The sequence below is a fragment of the Mytilus edulis genome, chromosome 1 (assembly GCF_963676685.1).
Source record: "Mytilus edulis chromosome 1, xbMytEdul2.2, whole genome shotgun sequence".
Lineage (NCBI taxonomy): Eukaryota > Metazoa > Mollusca > Bivalvia > Mytilida > Mytilidae > Mytilus > Mytilus edulis.
The window spans coordinates 115,707,653-115,725,158 of NC_092344.1; the positions used below are offsets into that span (position 1 = coordinate 115,707,653).

Here is a 17,506-nt window from a genome sequence, read left to right on the forward strand (position 1 = left end):
CTTCTGTGTGTAATTCTAGTCACATCAGTATTTATTTCTATTCATTAGAAAGACCTATTGTATTTGTTCTGATTATTTTTTTTATTTTCTTCCGCCTAATTTTGTTCTTGCGATAAATATTTGTTTCACAATATGTCACTTAGATATTTCTCATATGATATCATATAGTTCATGCGCTTTTAAATTTCACCCCACTAAGACGAACATTTTTCTTTGTTTAGAGTTATCTCCCCGAACACTGTTTTTCTTGAGACTACATCTCCTTCGTAACCGCAGAAGAAAGTGACAAATTTATTTTATATAATTGCTCGTTATATCCTTCGCATGATTTGTCCTATTTTGACCGAAGCGATATGAACACTCCATATGAGAGTTATTTCCCCTTGTGCCTATGATACAAGTAATATGCATTTCTAACTGGTTAACCATAAGTGATAGAGACCTAGGGTCTTTTGATTTGAGGTCCTTTGTCCAAAAAAAATAAATTTTGATTTTGGCTTACTTTCAAAAACGGTATAAGATATCGACAACATATTTTTACTAAATTGTAAGTTGCGAAATGTTGTAACACATGAATTTTGGTTGAAAGGGTATGTTGACAGTAAAAGGAGTTTTCTCCCTTTTTATATTCAATATGACATGTATGGTGGTATAACTCATTTACCAAGTATAATAAAGACCTAGGGTAATTTGATTAAAGGTCCTTGGTGTATGACATTGAAATTGAGCTCAAGGTCAAAGATAGATTTGATGTTCTAGATTTTGACCTTTGTTTTAACTTCATATTTAAACACAATAAAGCTGATAAAGCCATGGGACTTTCTCATTAGGTTGCAATTTACATGACCTTGAGAATGCAACGGGAAATGACTTTATTTAAACCGGATGTAGCTTTGTTTTGTATTTATGATGTAAAAGTTTATAGGACCATATATATTTTTGGAATCAGTGTCAAGTAATCTATCAAATAATACAGAAAGAGACATTTTTTCAGACTGGAAGTAACAAATTATCTCCCTTATTTCAACAAAATTGTTTAGAAACCATATATTTTGGGAATAAGCGTACATAAAGTTATCATTTGACACTGTATATGACATTTTAAACTGTATTTTAATATTTTCATGACAATATGAATCGCAAGAAGTGGAAAGACAAGTCAGCGAACAATTGGTTTTTAATTGTTATAATATATAGACATATTAGAGGAAAAAATTCAAATAACAGTAACACAAAAGCAACATCTGTGCTGTGATGCAACAAATACACTATAGTATTCATATTAATAAAATCCACCCCATTCATTGCCATTCAGCAATGGAATCTTTCTAGAAGTGAATTATACATTTTTAAAGATACTCCAGACAAGTAAAATGATTAAAATAACTAATTGAAAAGTTCTGAAGAGAAGGGTTCACAATTCAATACTTTCATGGAATAATGTTCTCAGTTTCTGATAGATTTAAAATTAATAGTTTTTGAAACAAAGATTCTTCTAAAAAAGTTTATACTTCTTTTTCCAAACATAAAACTTTGGTCTGATTGATCAAAAGGTGCACAATCAAAATCTCTGTCTGCCTAAATTTGTTTGCAAATAGTTATTTTAGGGGTATTTCTACTTTTAACCACAGATAATCCATAATTTAAATTATTTTCAGATTGTAGACCACCAGTCTAATCTAAAACTGAGAATAAGAGATAATTCTAGATCCAGAATTGCAGGGCGTTCCCTTGAAATTGAAGTAGAAGGCTCAATTAAAATTATAGGCGGCTGTAACATGCGTTTGGCGAAGCATAAATAGAGCAAAATCCTGCATTCTCGCAATCTCCTGGCACTTAATTTCATCTTTCAAATGACCATTTTTTATGTATGAAATAAAAGAAAGAAAAAGAAATTTCATTTTTTTTTTATGCTATAGTTTTTTATTTTCATTACCTTATGCTAAAAATTCATTTAGTTTTGAAGGAGTTTTATTTATATAAAAATTCGGTTTGTTAGAAATCTGAATCGATTTATTTTGCATAACTACGTGCATTTGTAAACAAATGACCCCCCTTTTCTCTCTAAAGACTGTTACGCGTATTTAAATCATACAATTATTTCTCAAGCATTGACAGAAAATTGATATATTCTCTGATTTTCTCTTTTTTTTGTAAACTGTTCAATAAGTCGGATACATAAATCATTTGAAAATGTTATTTTATTTGAGGTCGAGTCGACAATATTCTACTTTTGTTTTTTACCTTGATTCTCTGAACACCAAGTGGGCTTTGAAAAATGAACTTCAAAAGATACTATTTTCCAGATTCTGAACAATATGATCTACTACACTTTCTTTAATTTGACTGATATTATTCCATAACATAAGATTGTCATCCTATCTGATTGTCTTCACGTTTTAAAAGCCAAAAAAAAAAGCCAACGAGTTAATGACCATCGAAACGTCTCTATTGTTATCGTTCAATGACCACTGGAACATCTCTCTTGTTATCTTTGAAAAGAAACGATGCATTCTGACTTTAAAAAGACAACCAATTAGGCCAAAAAAAATATATGTCTGTTTCCTGCTGCCAAGGCAAAAAAATCAGGGTCGGTATTTTTTTTTTTTTTTTTTTTTTTGCACTCCCTGTCAGATTTGCAGATGGTTAAATGTCATGTTTGGTTAGGGTCCTGTACCCTAAAAATTTAATCTCTTTAAAGAAGCTATAATTAAATAATCCTCCCAGTGCCGACATTTTTTAAACCTTAATTGTATCACAATTGTGTTTTGATTGTTTGGGTATAGTAAAATACGGATCTGGATCGGACCGGAAACGAATTTTTCCAGCCTGAAACGATTTTTTTCCGGAATTGAATAAAAAGATCTAGGGTCGGGGCTTTGAGTCAGGGTCAGTCGGGAACAGGAAACAGACATATATTTTTTTTTGGCCTTAGTGACCTGAATTCATGTGAATTATATTTAGCCCAAGGTAAACACTGCCTTTTCATTCTTGTTTATCGTGACCACGACTTTGCGACAATACCTCTCTCGGCTGCCTGTAAACATTTGAAAAAGATATTTTTTTCTTTTGAATTTATAATTATGTCAATGAAGTAGCAGGCACTTGAAACAACCGTAAACGGCGGATTTCCACCGGCTACCAGCTTCAATGGAAAGCCCTGGAATTGACAAAACCAAGTGTTTTAATGAATATACAAAGAAATTGGTTTGACTTGATGCTAAATCAACCAAGTGTGGACTTGACTTTCAAAGCCAGAGAAAAATGATTTGTTGGTTTTCCCTAATCTGACCAGGTGATAGGTCTACTTTAAACTGCTGGATAATTTTTTTCACTTTCTTCAACTGAAAGAGAGAAAAAAAACATCTGTGTCTTGTTCCAGCCTTCAATGTTAATAAACATTTGTTCATGTTAATGAAGTATCCATTGCATTGTTTCAACAGTAAAATATAATACACGTTAGTTGCAAGGGAAAATTAAAAGTTCCAAAATGTGATTTTTTTTTGTTTGTTTGTAAAGAAAATTTGAAAGGCACTACTAAATAAATATTTTTTTCAGAGACACAGAAATGGTTGTGAAGGTACAAGGTCCCCGTCCTGAGAACATTTTATTCTTGGTTCATGAAGTGTTTGAAGCATTGATAAATGAACACTTTTGTTGTTTAGAAGCATAACAATATCAGATAAATATTTTACAGTCTTTGTTTTTCGATTGCTGAATTTCGAAGCACTTAACTGATCAAAAAGATAACAATGATTTAAAGTGTTCAGCTTCCCTTTTTTAGATCCCCAAAAATGGCCAAAAAAGGAACCAATCGCCAGTATTCTGACCAGATTGAATACATGGACACCAGTTCTTTATGCCATTAACCCTTTCAATGCTACACAAAAAAATAGAAAAATGGCTGCTGCTGCTGCATTTTTTTTGTGTTCATTCATTAGAACAGTATATTCCTTTTCAGACTGCTGTATCTTTTTTATTATAACTTTTTAATTAAGAGATACAGAGAAAGTTATTACATGAAAAATGCTCAGGAGAGTATGAACTGTAATGTTAGGCAGTTAGATAATCGTAAAAAGAAAATGCCGTAGATTTACACAATTATTACGGGGCAATTATTTTGTCTAATGAATGGTGAATAAATTTTCCTTTTTACTTGCATATATAAAGCTTTTAGACTTATAATTTTTAAATAAAGACTTTAACTTTGAAGTAGAATATTTTGTTTTTCACATATTCCGCTATATTTTATAATCGTTTTTTTTTTAAAGCAAGTACATTAAGGTTAAGATATTTTTAGATGGGCTAACAAGAAATACGAAAATATTTTGACTTTAGTTTTTATTACCACAAATGAAATTTAATTAGTATTAAAGACATTTAAAACGGCGTTTTGCATTTGCGCCGATCTGCATTTCATTTGCGTCGATTTTTGTTTTCATTTGCGCCGATTTTTTTACAGGTAAATTACAGGTTAATTACAGGTGAATAGATATAAGAAGATGTGGTATGAGTGCAAATGAGACAACTCTCCATCCAAGTCATGTTTTTTTATATTTATCATTATAGACCTCTTCCGTCTTCCAGTTGTACACTATATTTACATACTTTAAAATCAAGAAGTAAAAACCTTAGAGAAAAACACTCTGGTTTATACTAAAATGACTTTTTAAAATCTATTTACAGCATTCAAATCCATAAAAACGGAAGACATTAAAATCATAAATCTGTTCTTGCTGAGTATTTATAGGCAACATATCTAATATGTTCCTTTCATGTGATTTCGTCTCTTCTATATTTGTTGTAATTGTCAATTTTATAACGTAATCCATCTTTTCTTTGTCTTGCTAACGTACTTATGTGTGTGGCCGTCGATGGTTAAAAAAATTGACTCCTCGGCTCGTTGCAGTGTGCAATAATTACAGCAAAGTTCAGAACAATATGAATCCAAATTAACTAAAACCTAGTATGTTTATAAACAGATTTTACCAATATACCTGCACGGTATAGTACATGTATAAGTATTAACTTACCTGTAAATCCAATTAGGAGCAAATATAAAATCGGCGCAAATGAAAAAATGAAATCGGCGCAAATGAAAGAATGAAAATTTTAAAAATCGGCGTAAATGTCATACGCCCATTTAAAATTATACACCTGTTTGACACTTAAACTGGTACAGTAGACCGGAAATATAATTCTTTATTACTTCAACCTTTACCTGTCAGGTAATCCAATTACCCATTCAGTCTTGTGCCGGTATAGATCAAAGTAGGATAAGGGCAATTAATTCCTCGGTGTAGAGAGTGAGCTCGTTATCACAATAAACATTTACCTGATTTTGGGAGAGATTACTCCCAAATTCCTCCCAACATTTTGGAGTTTTTCGGAGTGGCTCCGACATTTTCCTCGGTGTAGGGTGTGGGAGAGTTGGTACTCTTGAAGGGTACTGTATTTCAGTAAAATTTTTATCAGGTTACCTGCATTTTCAGGTTATTAAAACGAAAAGTAGTTTTTATTCAAAATTCAACACAAATGTAACAAATTACACCTTTTACCTGTTAATTACCTGAAAATGCAGGTAACCTGATCAAAATTTTACTGAAATAACTGCCTAACATTACAGTTCATACTCTCCTGAGCATTTTTCATGCAATAACTTTTTCTGTATCTCTTATAATAAAAAAGATACAGCAGTCTGAAAAGAAATATACTGTTCTAATGAATGAACACAAAAAAAATGCAGCAACAGCAGCCATTTTTCTATTATTTTGTGTAGCGTTGAAAGGGTTTAAGGCATCACCTGGGTACCGCCGTATGATGCCTGAATGCATCACCTTGCTACGGCCGTGTGATGCCTGAATGCATCATGGACAACGAAAAATACTCTGACCTACTTTCAGTTTTAATATCAGATCAATTACGTAAAGCTGTAAAGCGTACGTTACCACAATGTGTTAACAGGTTTCAATTTTTAATATTGTGTATAAATTTTGACAATAAAAGTCATTGTTATGTCATTTCTTCGTACTTTCGATTTGCTCTCATGATAAAATAATATGCCGCCATTTTTTCAATTTTGTTGACATGTGTAGTCAACGTGATCGCTTTAAAAAATGAAAGTTCATTACCTTACACACAAAATATTTAAACTATTCATGTATCGCTGTTTTAAAAATTAATAATATTTACTTAGGACTGTTTAATAAAAAAGATAAGCCGTAAAGCCGGTAATGGCTGTCTCTTTATGTATCATCTTTGCATGTTGTTGATTGCGCTCAGTTGACGATCGGAAGTTTACGGTTTTTGCCGACAAATAAATTTCACACTATGTGCAGGTGTTCTCCCAAATAAGGACATCCATATTTTTGTGTAGCCAATCAAATTTTTCTAGGCTAAAGGCGGTTCCATAGTAAAATAGTTGTGAAAAACGTAGTATTGTCGTCTGGGTGAAAATTAAAAAAAATGTCTGAATCTTCGGATGAAGAGTTTGACGGATTTTCGCAAAATGAAGTTGATGCAGCTGCACAGCGGTACAATGATAGGCTTGCACAAATTGGGATAGGTGAATTAGATGTTGTTGATGGTGAAAATGAAAGTGAAAATGATTTTTCTGATGAAAATGAACCCCTTGTTGATGAAGCTGGTGACAGTCCTGCTGAAGCTGATGGGTGGCATGAAAATTTTAATTATTATGAGAGGGGATTACCACACATATTTTTACCACGTGGAAATACTGGTCCTACCACAGTTTTAGATCCAGATAAAGAGCCCGTTGATTTTTTCTCATTGCTGTTTACCAATGCCATTTTGCAATACATCATACAGGAGACAGACAGGTATGCCAATAAACAAATTCGTGATCATCCTGATGAAAATAAATCCCCATGGGTTACACCAACTGTTGAAGAAATGAAGGCTTTTCTAGGTTTATGTTTCTTGATGGGAATCAATGTAAAACCAGATATAAAATCCTACTGGAGCACAGATGTTATGCTGGAGACCCTGTACTTCAGTAAAGTCATGAAAAGGGATCGCTATATGCAAATTATGCGGTACATCCATTTTTCAAATAGTGAGCAAGCCCCACAGCCAGGGGATCCCAATTATTCTAAATTATACAAAATTGAATCATTATTGAATATGTTTACAGATTCTATGGTAAACCAGTATATCCCTAAAAGGCAACTATCAGTTGATGAGGTGATGGTTCCATGGAAAGGACGACTGTCTTTTAAGCAGTATATGCCAGCCAAGCCTACCAAATGGGGAATAAAAATGTGGGCGATAGCAGAAGCTAATACAGGCTATGTTTTCTTGTCAGGTATACAGTGGGAGGATAAATGGTGCCGCAGATCATTGTCTGGCAAACCGTGTAGTCAAAAATTGTATTGAAAAGGCAAATGTTATAGGGCAAGGGTACCATATTTATATGGACAACTACTTCACTTCTCCCACCTTATTTACAGACTTGTTTGAACATTTTAACACTGCTGCATGTGGTACTGTACGAATCAATAGGAGAGAGCTTCCTAAAGATATAATGAAGAAAAACCCTGAAGGTGTTACTAATCGTGGGGACATGCAGTTTAGACAGAAGTATGCAGTGGCTGCTGTTGTATGGAAGGACAAAAAAAATGTAAACTTAATTTCAAGTACATGTATACACGATTTCTCAGTAGGTGCAGTGCAGAGAAATGTGCAACAAGCAGATTGTATTTTTCAACGACAAGAGATACCATGTCCACATATGATCTCTGATTACACACAATACATGGGAGGGGTTGATAGGGCTGACCAGTACATCCAGTACTATGTTTTCCAACACAAAACACTGAAATGGCCTAAAAGGATTTTATCGTCATAGAGCTAAACTGTTGATACTGCTTCCTTTTCATATCGCTCTAACCACACCACAACTCAAAACAAGTAGGGTATAACTTAACCTTAAAATATTTTAACGAAAATCGATCTCAAATAGCGGTAATTGTCGTTTAAAGTTCCGAGACGATTTTTTTACGAGCACATGTCAAATTAATCCCGGCCACGAAACTGCTCGCGCTAATAAATCTCCGGCTATACGAACGGGCCAAAAAAAACAATGCGTACTGAAAGTGTTAAGTAACCAATGGCAATGTTGTTCCTTTCCTTTATCACAGTATCATATGTTACTTTGTGCCCCTGACATGTGACTGTACAGGGCTTGACTACCTTATTCTGTTGTTTATAAAATAATACCATATTTTTTTTCAACAAAAATACTTTTTAAATAAAAATGAAGAAATAATTGACCATTAAATTCTTAAAATCATATTTGATCATAGGTAGACAAATCAAATACAATACAATAAGGCATTGATTTGTAATAATAACCAATATTTTATCAACTTATATTAGACCAGGATACAACTCCAAAGAGTGTAGACAGACATGCCTACAACAGGTTGGGCTCAAGTCATGAAACATGGGGTGATCCCAAGTTTATGGGATAAACACGTTTTTTTAGGGTCGAAAAACCCCACAAAACTGGGGTAAAAAACTTCGTACATAAATTTCACAGCAACTGTGAAAAAGCGCACAATGTCAGCTGTTGCGGTAATTTTTATCCAACATGAACTTTTGTTTACGTTAAGTAGTTTGCCATTGCTATATTTATTCTTTTGTGTAAGTCTCAGGATAAATGGGCTTCATAACCGGAAGTGTAAAAATCAAGCCATTTATGAATAATATCATATCATTTCTTTACTTTCCAGACAAATTTTCTTTCTTACTAACTTTGTCGACTAACATTACTCCATCTTGAACAACAATGCATGTGCATTATGAAACAAAGCTTTCTATTGGTCGATTAATCTTTTGAGCTTTGTTAAATTCTATGGAGGGCAAAGTTAACAAAACAATACCATAAACTGTTTTTCGTTTAATAGACTATTGTGAATATACCTTGACAAGACGAAATTAATTATGAAAACTGGAATAATCAATTATACTCTCTTGTATAATAGTCCCAGATGACAATGACCATATTTTGTATGTTTAAAGAAATTTGTAAGCAATTAAAATTAGATAAGTTTATAAGCTAGCCCTTATCCTTACAAAGTTTATCAAAAATTAAATTGCAATATACATTGACATGTCAAGGTATATACACAACAGTCTATAAATAGTATTACATCAGCATTTTTCTTATATATTTGTCGTATTCATTAGAAATGATTCTATCTTATCAAAGATGGTAGATTCCTTCTAGATGTTTTGCAATAAATTTGAAAATTTAAATTTACATGCCAATCCCCCCTTTTTGGCGAAACTACAAAATAAGTAAAGAATATATTTAGTTTATAATATAAAGATTGACTAAAACATTTAGTTGTGTCTGTTCTTATAATTTAGTTATTAACATTCTCCTTTTATATTAATGTATGTATAGAATGCTTCTTTATTATAATATGATTTGACATATGTATTAATATCAGCATGTAATTTATTGTATATAAACCACACACGCGAGTTTATAACAACTTTGACTGGATATATAGCCCTTGCAAGGTCGGTGATGAGATTTTTCCTATATTTCTATTATATATCTATTTCCAGACTTAACTAATCGATCAGATCAGTAATCGAACACTAATCAATCATATTTGATCAGTACTCGATTGATGACTTGAAGTCATCGATCAGTAATCGATCAAACTCTCTCAGGAGTTTGATCGATTAGTGATCGATTAGATTACTGATCGATTTAAGACCGATTACTGATGGATTAGTGATTGATTAATGACAGATTAGTGATTTTATTATTATTGAGAAAACAATGCTATTCCAGAAATAAGCCTTATGAAAGACATCATTTGTGAAATAAAAATTCCATGAAAATATTTTCACCATTGCCAAAATTTTCTGGAATTCTAGAATTTAAAATCATTTCACTGCTAAGAAGATACTGGAATTGTTTTTCATGATGTTGTCAATATGTCTGGAAATTTGAGTGTAAAGGTTAGAACCAATACCCATGCCAGACATCAGTGTCAGTGTTCTAGGATTTTTTTGGCACCTTGACTTACCACGGGTAAGATCAATAAAAAAATTACTTACCCACATCTAAAAGTTAAATCCGCCAACCAATGCGGACGGCGCAAAGCATACCCCCTGGTCCTTTTTTCAACATCATACAGTTTGTCTCTCTGCTTTTTGTCAAGTTTGGGCTTTTTTGGTGGGGGTGATGCTTGATTTATATCGTTTAGCCTTTTTAAAGTAAATCCAAACTTATGCAAACTCATGATCTACAGATTCAGTTTGAATTTTCCGCCATAATAACTTTGAATATTGTAATTTACTGAACAAAGCTGGATTCGGATACGATTGAATTTTGTACAAAATTTAAAAAAAACGATTTCTTACTAAATTTGACAAATATGTTATAGTTATTATTATGTCATTTATTAAGAGCTATAATAAATGCAACTGTAAGTTTATTTTCCTCCGATGACAAGAGAAAAAAATTGTTTATGTCCCGATTTAAGCACCAGTTATCAATCCGGATTTTCCGATTTTACCGACACCGTGACCGACTTTTAGAATGATAGGAGAAGAATGTGGTCTCTTTTGCGCTTGATTACACCTAGTAAACGAGTGCTTGAATAAAAGCGCCGATAGACATCGACAAAATCTTCGATCTTTTATCAAAGTTTTTTCTCGTGATTTAATAAAAATAAAAAGCAGATATGGGAAAATTGAAGAGGACCGGGAAATTTCAAGAGTTTTTTGGGCTTCCCCGAACTTGAAAATTGACTTACCACCGGGTGACAAAGGCTAAAAAATGACTTACCCGTTGTCCTAATCCACTTACCACGGGTAACGGGTAATGGGAATCCTAGAACACTGAGTGTTTATTTTTAAATTTAAGTCTTGAATTTATGTTTCTGTCTAAATATGCCAAAAAATCCAGGATTTACTCAGCAATACATTTTTACACAATATAGTCGTAACCAAGAGAAGCGTATCTAAAAGCTTAGCCCTAACATATTCCTGATTAAAAACTACATTTTTGTAGGTTTACTCATGTATATTGGTACAATAACTATGACGTCTTGAAAGGCTATTGTATTTTTTTCTTTTACAACCTTTCATTGACGGAAGGTGTCAAAGCAAAATTTAAAAAAGCCATCCAAGATGTCATAATTATTGATATAAAAACTCTAATTTTTATATGTGTGCATGTAACAAATTTGGTTGTAGAGGGGTCTAAATACAGCACAAACTACATTTTCCAAAAGACCAAAAGAGTGAAAAAATAGATTTTAACAACAACATTTGACTTGAATATAGTAGTATATATGTTACAGTAAATAGGTGAAATTAGGAATTACATGTATTTACTAAAATTTAGGAATTACAGGTAATCCCCGATGCACTTAGTAAATACAAGTAATTCCTGAAACGGTCCAGTTATTACCAGTAATTACTAATTTTAAAATGAATTTTTACACCTATTTACTGACTGCTAAAACAATGTTGTACTATGTTCAGATCATCAAAAGTTATGGTAATACTAACTAGAAGATCAGTTAGTACTCTTAAACTTTGTATTGAATGGTTGATTTGTATTAAAAGTATCTTGAATAAATAATTATGGACTTTAAAATATTTGGTTAAATCAGAGTAACTTTAGCATGTTTAGTTTAAATCCAAAATGGTTCAAGTTGAGCATTAACAATTTTTGACCAATTTCAGCAGACATGGAAATCAGAAATGAAAAATTCTCCCAAAGCAGTATGTTTTAAATTTCTAAAAAGAAAACTTTGAATTTGAAGAATATTTAGACTTACTACATTTTTGTACCTTATAAAGAAAAGATAACGTTATGTAGGTTAAGAACTAGAATGAACTGTTATGTGCATTAGCTTCGAGATATAAAAAAAGGTTTATTTTTGTTGTTGTTAAATCATTAATAAAAATGCTATAGTGAAATCATAATTCACTGTTAGCAGCCAATTTGATTCTATTTTGCTAAATTAGCTGAGAAACAAGGGTAACGAGTTGTGCACTTGCAAGTGAATATTTGGACCTCATTGAATATGTATTCATGTGACCTTCAATTCAACCTCTAGCTGGAGATGGGTTGTCGATGTATTGAGCTATTCAAGTTGTAAGGGTTTTGCAGAACAAATAGGCTACTTTTGCTATTAATCTTAAAATTGTCCATGAGATACTATCTTTTGACTAGTACTGTAAGAAGTTTCTGTCAAAATTGGGTAAAAATTCAGGATGGTTTATAAAACCTAATGTTTTAAAAACTTTAACTGCAGAGTGTCTGTAATCTGTGGAAAAAACTAGTCCATTTATAAGTTATTTACAAAAAAAATCAATTTTGGATAGATATCATTGTCTTGCATGCATATATTTACAGAGTTTTAAAACCTATAAAACACCCGTTTTCCAGTTTCAATTCACAAACATTAAAGAGTATGCACTTTTGATGTGCCTTATATTCCTACATCCTTACGTAAGCTCCCTTAAAATCACTATCCCTTTACTTTCTTATTTGGTATCTTGTATTATGTTTTTAATTTTAAAACAAAAACATCAAGTTAGTAAATAGCTGTAAAAATGACAAAAAAATTCAGTGATTACCAGTAATTACTGAAACAACTAGTAAATACATGTAATTACTAAATTGGCTAGTAATTACAGGTATTTACTGAAATGTTTAGTTATTACGTGTAATTCCTAATTTCACCTATTTACTGTAACATATATATACTTCCATGGTTTGATCAATATTTGATGCCTTTTAAGTTAATGACCTTTGTTAACACATCAAAATTAATTTTTACATATAATATTAGCTTCAGACACTTGTGATTTTATTAAGAAGATGAAAATTTCAACCAAGCTAATATATATTAAAATCTGTATTTTTCATATATAAGGATTAATCAACACAAATAAATTGTGCAATTTGATATATCCTTAACTTTATGATGAAATTTAGGGTTTGTCCTATAACATTATTAACTAATATGCCAGAATTTAGGTCACAACTAAATAGCCAGAACATTTACCAATTAGCAGAAAATTGATACATCATTTATTCAAACACACTTGTTTGTCTTCACAGCAGGATATTGTCTAATTTCCACAATATTGTAGAAGACTGACCAGAAATGACCAGCTGTGGACTATGACTCTACTAAGGATTGCAAAATACTGATAAAAATAAATAGATTGTTATCAGAGTCAGTGGAAAACCTTCTATTGACTTTTGAATTTACATACAGGAGATCCCCCCTTTTTTCTAAAATTTTAAAATAGTTCTAGTGCAAGGCAATAGTGGTTAGTGTTTTATTTTCACACGAAAGCATACACATAAGTAAAATGAATATGAATAAGAAATTAAAGATGTTTTTAAATAAAATTGAGTATGTGCCTGCTGAGTGTGCCTGTCACAAGTCAGGAGCCTGTAATTCAGTGATTGTCTTTTTTTATTATGTGTTACATATTTGTTTTTAAATTTTAAGGCCGTTATATCCACCTATGATTTGTAGTTGCATAGTACAACTACAAATCATTGTTCTGGCCTTTCATTGATACTGTGTAGCAATGTTTAGAGTTTTTCTGTAAATATGGTGATTAAAGGGAAACTTTCAGCAGAGACCACCCCTTCTGTTTGTCATTTTTTTTATGACTGTTTTTAATTTATTGATTTTTTCATAATTTTGTAAAATTTGTTAATTTGAATTTAGATTTTTTGTTTTTTTGCAGAGTTCACAAAATCTTTTTTCCCCAGGTGGTCCTTGGAGAAAATCTGCTGGACCTCATTATTGATTCTATTGAAAAATACTAAAATTGTGTCAGTCCTATGCAAAATTTTGGTGGTAAAATCCCGACCACCACTTTTCACGAACTCTGTTTTTGATTTTCTAACTATTTCATCCTATTTCAATAAATGTTGAATTAAGTGTTTCCTGGTAGAATTTTGTCTTATAAGAATTTCAGTTTACATGTGAGGTTTACATGATGATGGTCATTAATTAGTTCTGCACAGTGAAATATTTTGAAGGAATTGTGACCTTCATACAAACTATTTTATAGGTCATTTCATTAATTCACCAATGTTCTATTTCTTTTGAATCCTATGGATAGGTTTTAATGGGATATGATACACAATGTAGCACTTATTGAAGAATCTGTTTCAATAAGATGCCAGTATTTCCTGAATACTTTTTGAAGTTCTTCTGCTTGAGGATGATAATATGTAAATGATCTATAACATATATTTTAAACTTTTTCCTTTTTCTTAATCTTATCCTTTCTGTCATGGAATTTAATAAAATTTGTTTTACTAATTTCAGTTAATAAAATGGTCTTTCAATAAAGAGTTTTCTTTCTGGTTTGTGTTTCTATGTAAATGAATACCTTTACCTTTAATATAGGATTTAAAGTTCCAAATGGGTTGGTTTGCGGTTTTTATGAAGATGTTGGAATTTTTCTGTATTTTTTTTATAGCATTTCATATCTACCAGTATTTTCATGTGTTCTTCTTTGAGGATTTCAAGGTCTAGAAATTTTATGGAATGATTATTGCATTCCTTAGTAAACTTAGCAGGTATAGTTGTTGAATAAATTGAGTGGTAGGGATGAGCTGGTCACCATGGTCACTATTTCAAGCTCTATTACATATTTCATGATAAAATTGTGAAATTTAGATGGAGGTGAAGTTTTCAACTTGCCTGTTTATATCACAAGTGTCTGAAACTAATTAAATGTCAGAATATTTTGATGTTTGTTAATGTTTCCAATAGTGTGGTCAAATCAATTATCTCTAAATCAATTTTCCCATTCAATCTTACCAGCTATTTATTTGCTGTTTGTGCTTTTGATCCTATTATTTTGACATTTTCGCCTAATTAATATTAAAAATATATAATAATGAAACATTACATTACTACAAATGTATCCTGAAAAAAAATTCTGATGTGTTTAGAAAAAATAGCAATGTATCTTTCATCAGTTATATACATGTATGCCTTAGGTTAATCTTATTTTCATAAAAAAAACATTTTATGACAGATACATTTTTGATAAGTAAAAATATGATAAGGGAAGGGTTGGGTAAGTGCTGAATTCAAATTCACATGGAAATAATGTTGTAGGTCATATCTAATTATATAAACAGTAGTCCAAATAATTAAGACATCTTGGAAGGCTATTTTAAGTTTTGCTTTGACCCCTTTCGTCAATGAAAGCTTAAAAGAAAAAAAATACAATAGCCTTTCAAGACATCATATCATAGTTTTTATGACTAATATACACGGGTAAACCTACAAAAATGTAGTTTTTAGTCAGGAATTTGTTAGGGCTAAGCTTTTAGATACGCTTCTCTTGGTTACGACTGCATATTGTATAAACATGTATTACTGAGTAAATCCAGGAATTCCAGAAAATTTTGGCCATGGTGAAAATATTTTCATGGAACTTTTTATTTCACAAATGATGTCTTTCATAAGGCTTATTTCTGAAATAGAATTGTTTTCTCAATAATAATAAAATCACTAATCTATCATTAATCAATCACTAATCCATCAGTAATCGGTCTTAAATCGATCAGTAATCTAATCGATCACTAATCGATCAAACTCCTGAGAGAGTTTGATCGATTACTGATCGATGACTTCAAGTCATCAATCGAGTACTGATCAAATATGATTGATTAGTGTTCAATTACTGATCTGATCGATTAGTTAAGTCTGGCTATTTTAACAAGTTTATTTACAAGGTATAATTTTTTCATAAGAATAGCAAAGTATTCTATAAAATATATAGTAAATTGAAAAATATATTTTAAATCATAATAAGATAGTTTCATTTATATCTTCACTTAATATTCTGTTCTTACACAGTAATATAGTTCATTTTGAGTCGTTCCTTATTCTTGCAAAGGGAGATAATTTCAGCATCTCCGATACAAAATGAAAAACAGTTTTTGGTATTGTTTTGTTAATTTTGCCCTCCATAGAATTTAACAACGCTCAAAAGATTAATCGACCAATAGAAAGCTTTGTTTCATAATGCACATGCATTGTTGTTTAAGATGGAATAATGTTAGTCGACAAAGTTAGTAAGAAAGACAATTTGTCTAGAAAGTAAAGAAATGCAATGATATTATTCATAAATGGCTTGATTTTTACACTTCCGGTTATGAAGCCCATTTATCCTGAGACTTACACAAAAGAATAAATATAGCAATGGCAAACTACTTAACGTAAACAAAAGTTCATGTTGGATAAAAATTACCGCAACAGCTGACATTGTGCGCTTTTTCACAGTTGCTGTGAAATTTATGTACGAAGTTTTTTACCCCAGTTTTGTGGGGTTTTTCGACCCCAGAAAAACGTGTTTATCCCATAAACTTGGGATCACCCCATGTTTCATGACTTGAGCCCAACCTGTACAAGACGGTGCCTCAAGTGCAGAGTGATAGTATTTAGGCATTGATGAAAGTCCTGTGAAATGACTAGATTTAGTTGTTTCCGACTCATATTTTTGAAAAGGATTTCAAGAGATATAAATCAAATTCTGTTCAATTAATTCAATTTATTTTGTTTGGTGAATCAACTTTTAATCAAATGCAAAATGGTTAATATAAAGATTTTTTGGACAAGTTCCATTTCATGAATGTGACCTACCGAACTAGACTATTTACTGGATTTGTTATCACATAAGCAACACGACGGATGCCACATGTGGAGCAGGATCTGCTTACCCTTCCGGAGCACCTGAAATCACCCCTAGTTTTTGGTGGGGTTCATGTTGTTTATTCTTTAGTTTTCTATGATGTGTCATGTGTACTATTGTTTGTCTGTTTATATTTTTCATTTTTAGCCACAGCTTTGTCAGTTTATTTTCGATTTATGAATTTGACTGTCCCTTTGGTATCTTTCGTCACTCTTTTACACAATTTTTTCGGACAAGTAAATACTAATCCGTTAAGGGAACACAGCTAGCTGTGTGTGCTCCAACGCTGGAGGGATTTACATAAAGAAGAAGAAGAGAGGCCTGCTGAGTGCTTCAGTGTATATCTGTAACTTGAGACAAAAAGCTGAACAAGTATAACAACATGCAAAATTGTAAAACCCTAATGGACGTGAACATGTAGCTGCAAATATTACATTCTCTCAATTTTGATACAATTGAAATTAAATAAATACAGAGCACTATAGTATAACCCATTTGCATAAATACTCTATATTGTCATACACTTCATCATCAGACATCTCCATCTCTGTTGACTTCTAAAAATAGCGGGAAATCTTCGTCTGTTGAACGTTTAAGAATATCTAAACTATATATAAAACACCCATTTCACCCTGATTTAAATATTCAAAGGGGCTCACTTAAGGTTATCGTATTTGTACTCCAATGTTTGATGTTCATTCCTTAATTTTAAGGTAGCAAATTTGAGAAAAACTCTAAATATTTATCTATCACATATTTGAAGTGA

At 31.7% G+C, this 17,506-nt stretch overlaps 1 protein-coding gene across 3 annotated transcripts in view; it reads right to left on the reverse strand.

Annotated features, from left to right (window-relative positions):
• LOC139501554 (structural maintenance of chromosomes protein 6-like) overlaps positions 1-17,347 on the reverse strand; it is a 58,629-nt gene extending 41,282 nt beyond the window's left edge. For 2 of the 3 annotated variants that reach the window (XM_071290682.1, XM_071290675.1), the window contains exon 1: positions 17,248-17,315. In XM_071290682.1, the coding sequence (XP_071146783.1) occupies positions 17,248-17,285 (38 nt within the window). In that variant the 5' untranslated portion in view covers positions 17,286-17,315. Of the gene's footprint in view, positions 1-17,247 lie in introns of all 3 variants that reach the window. The other variant, XM_071290688.1, reaches the window with a different exon arrangement.
• Between the last annotated feature and the right edge of the window lie 159 nt (positions 17,348-17,506).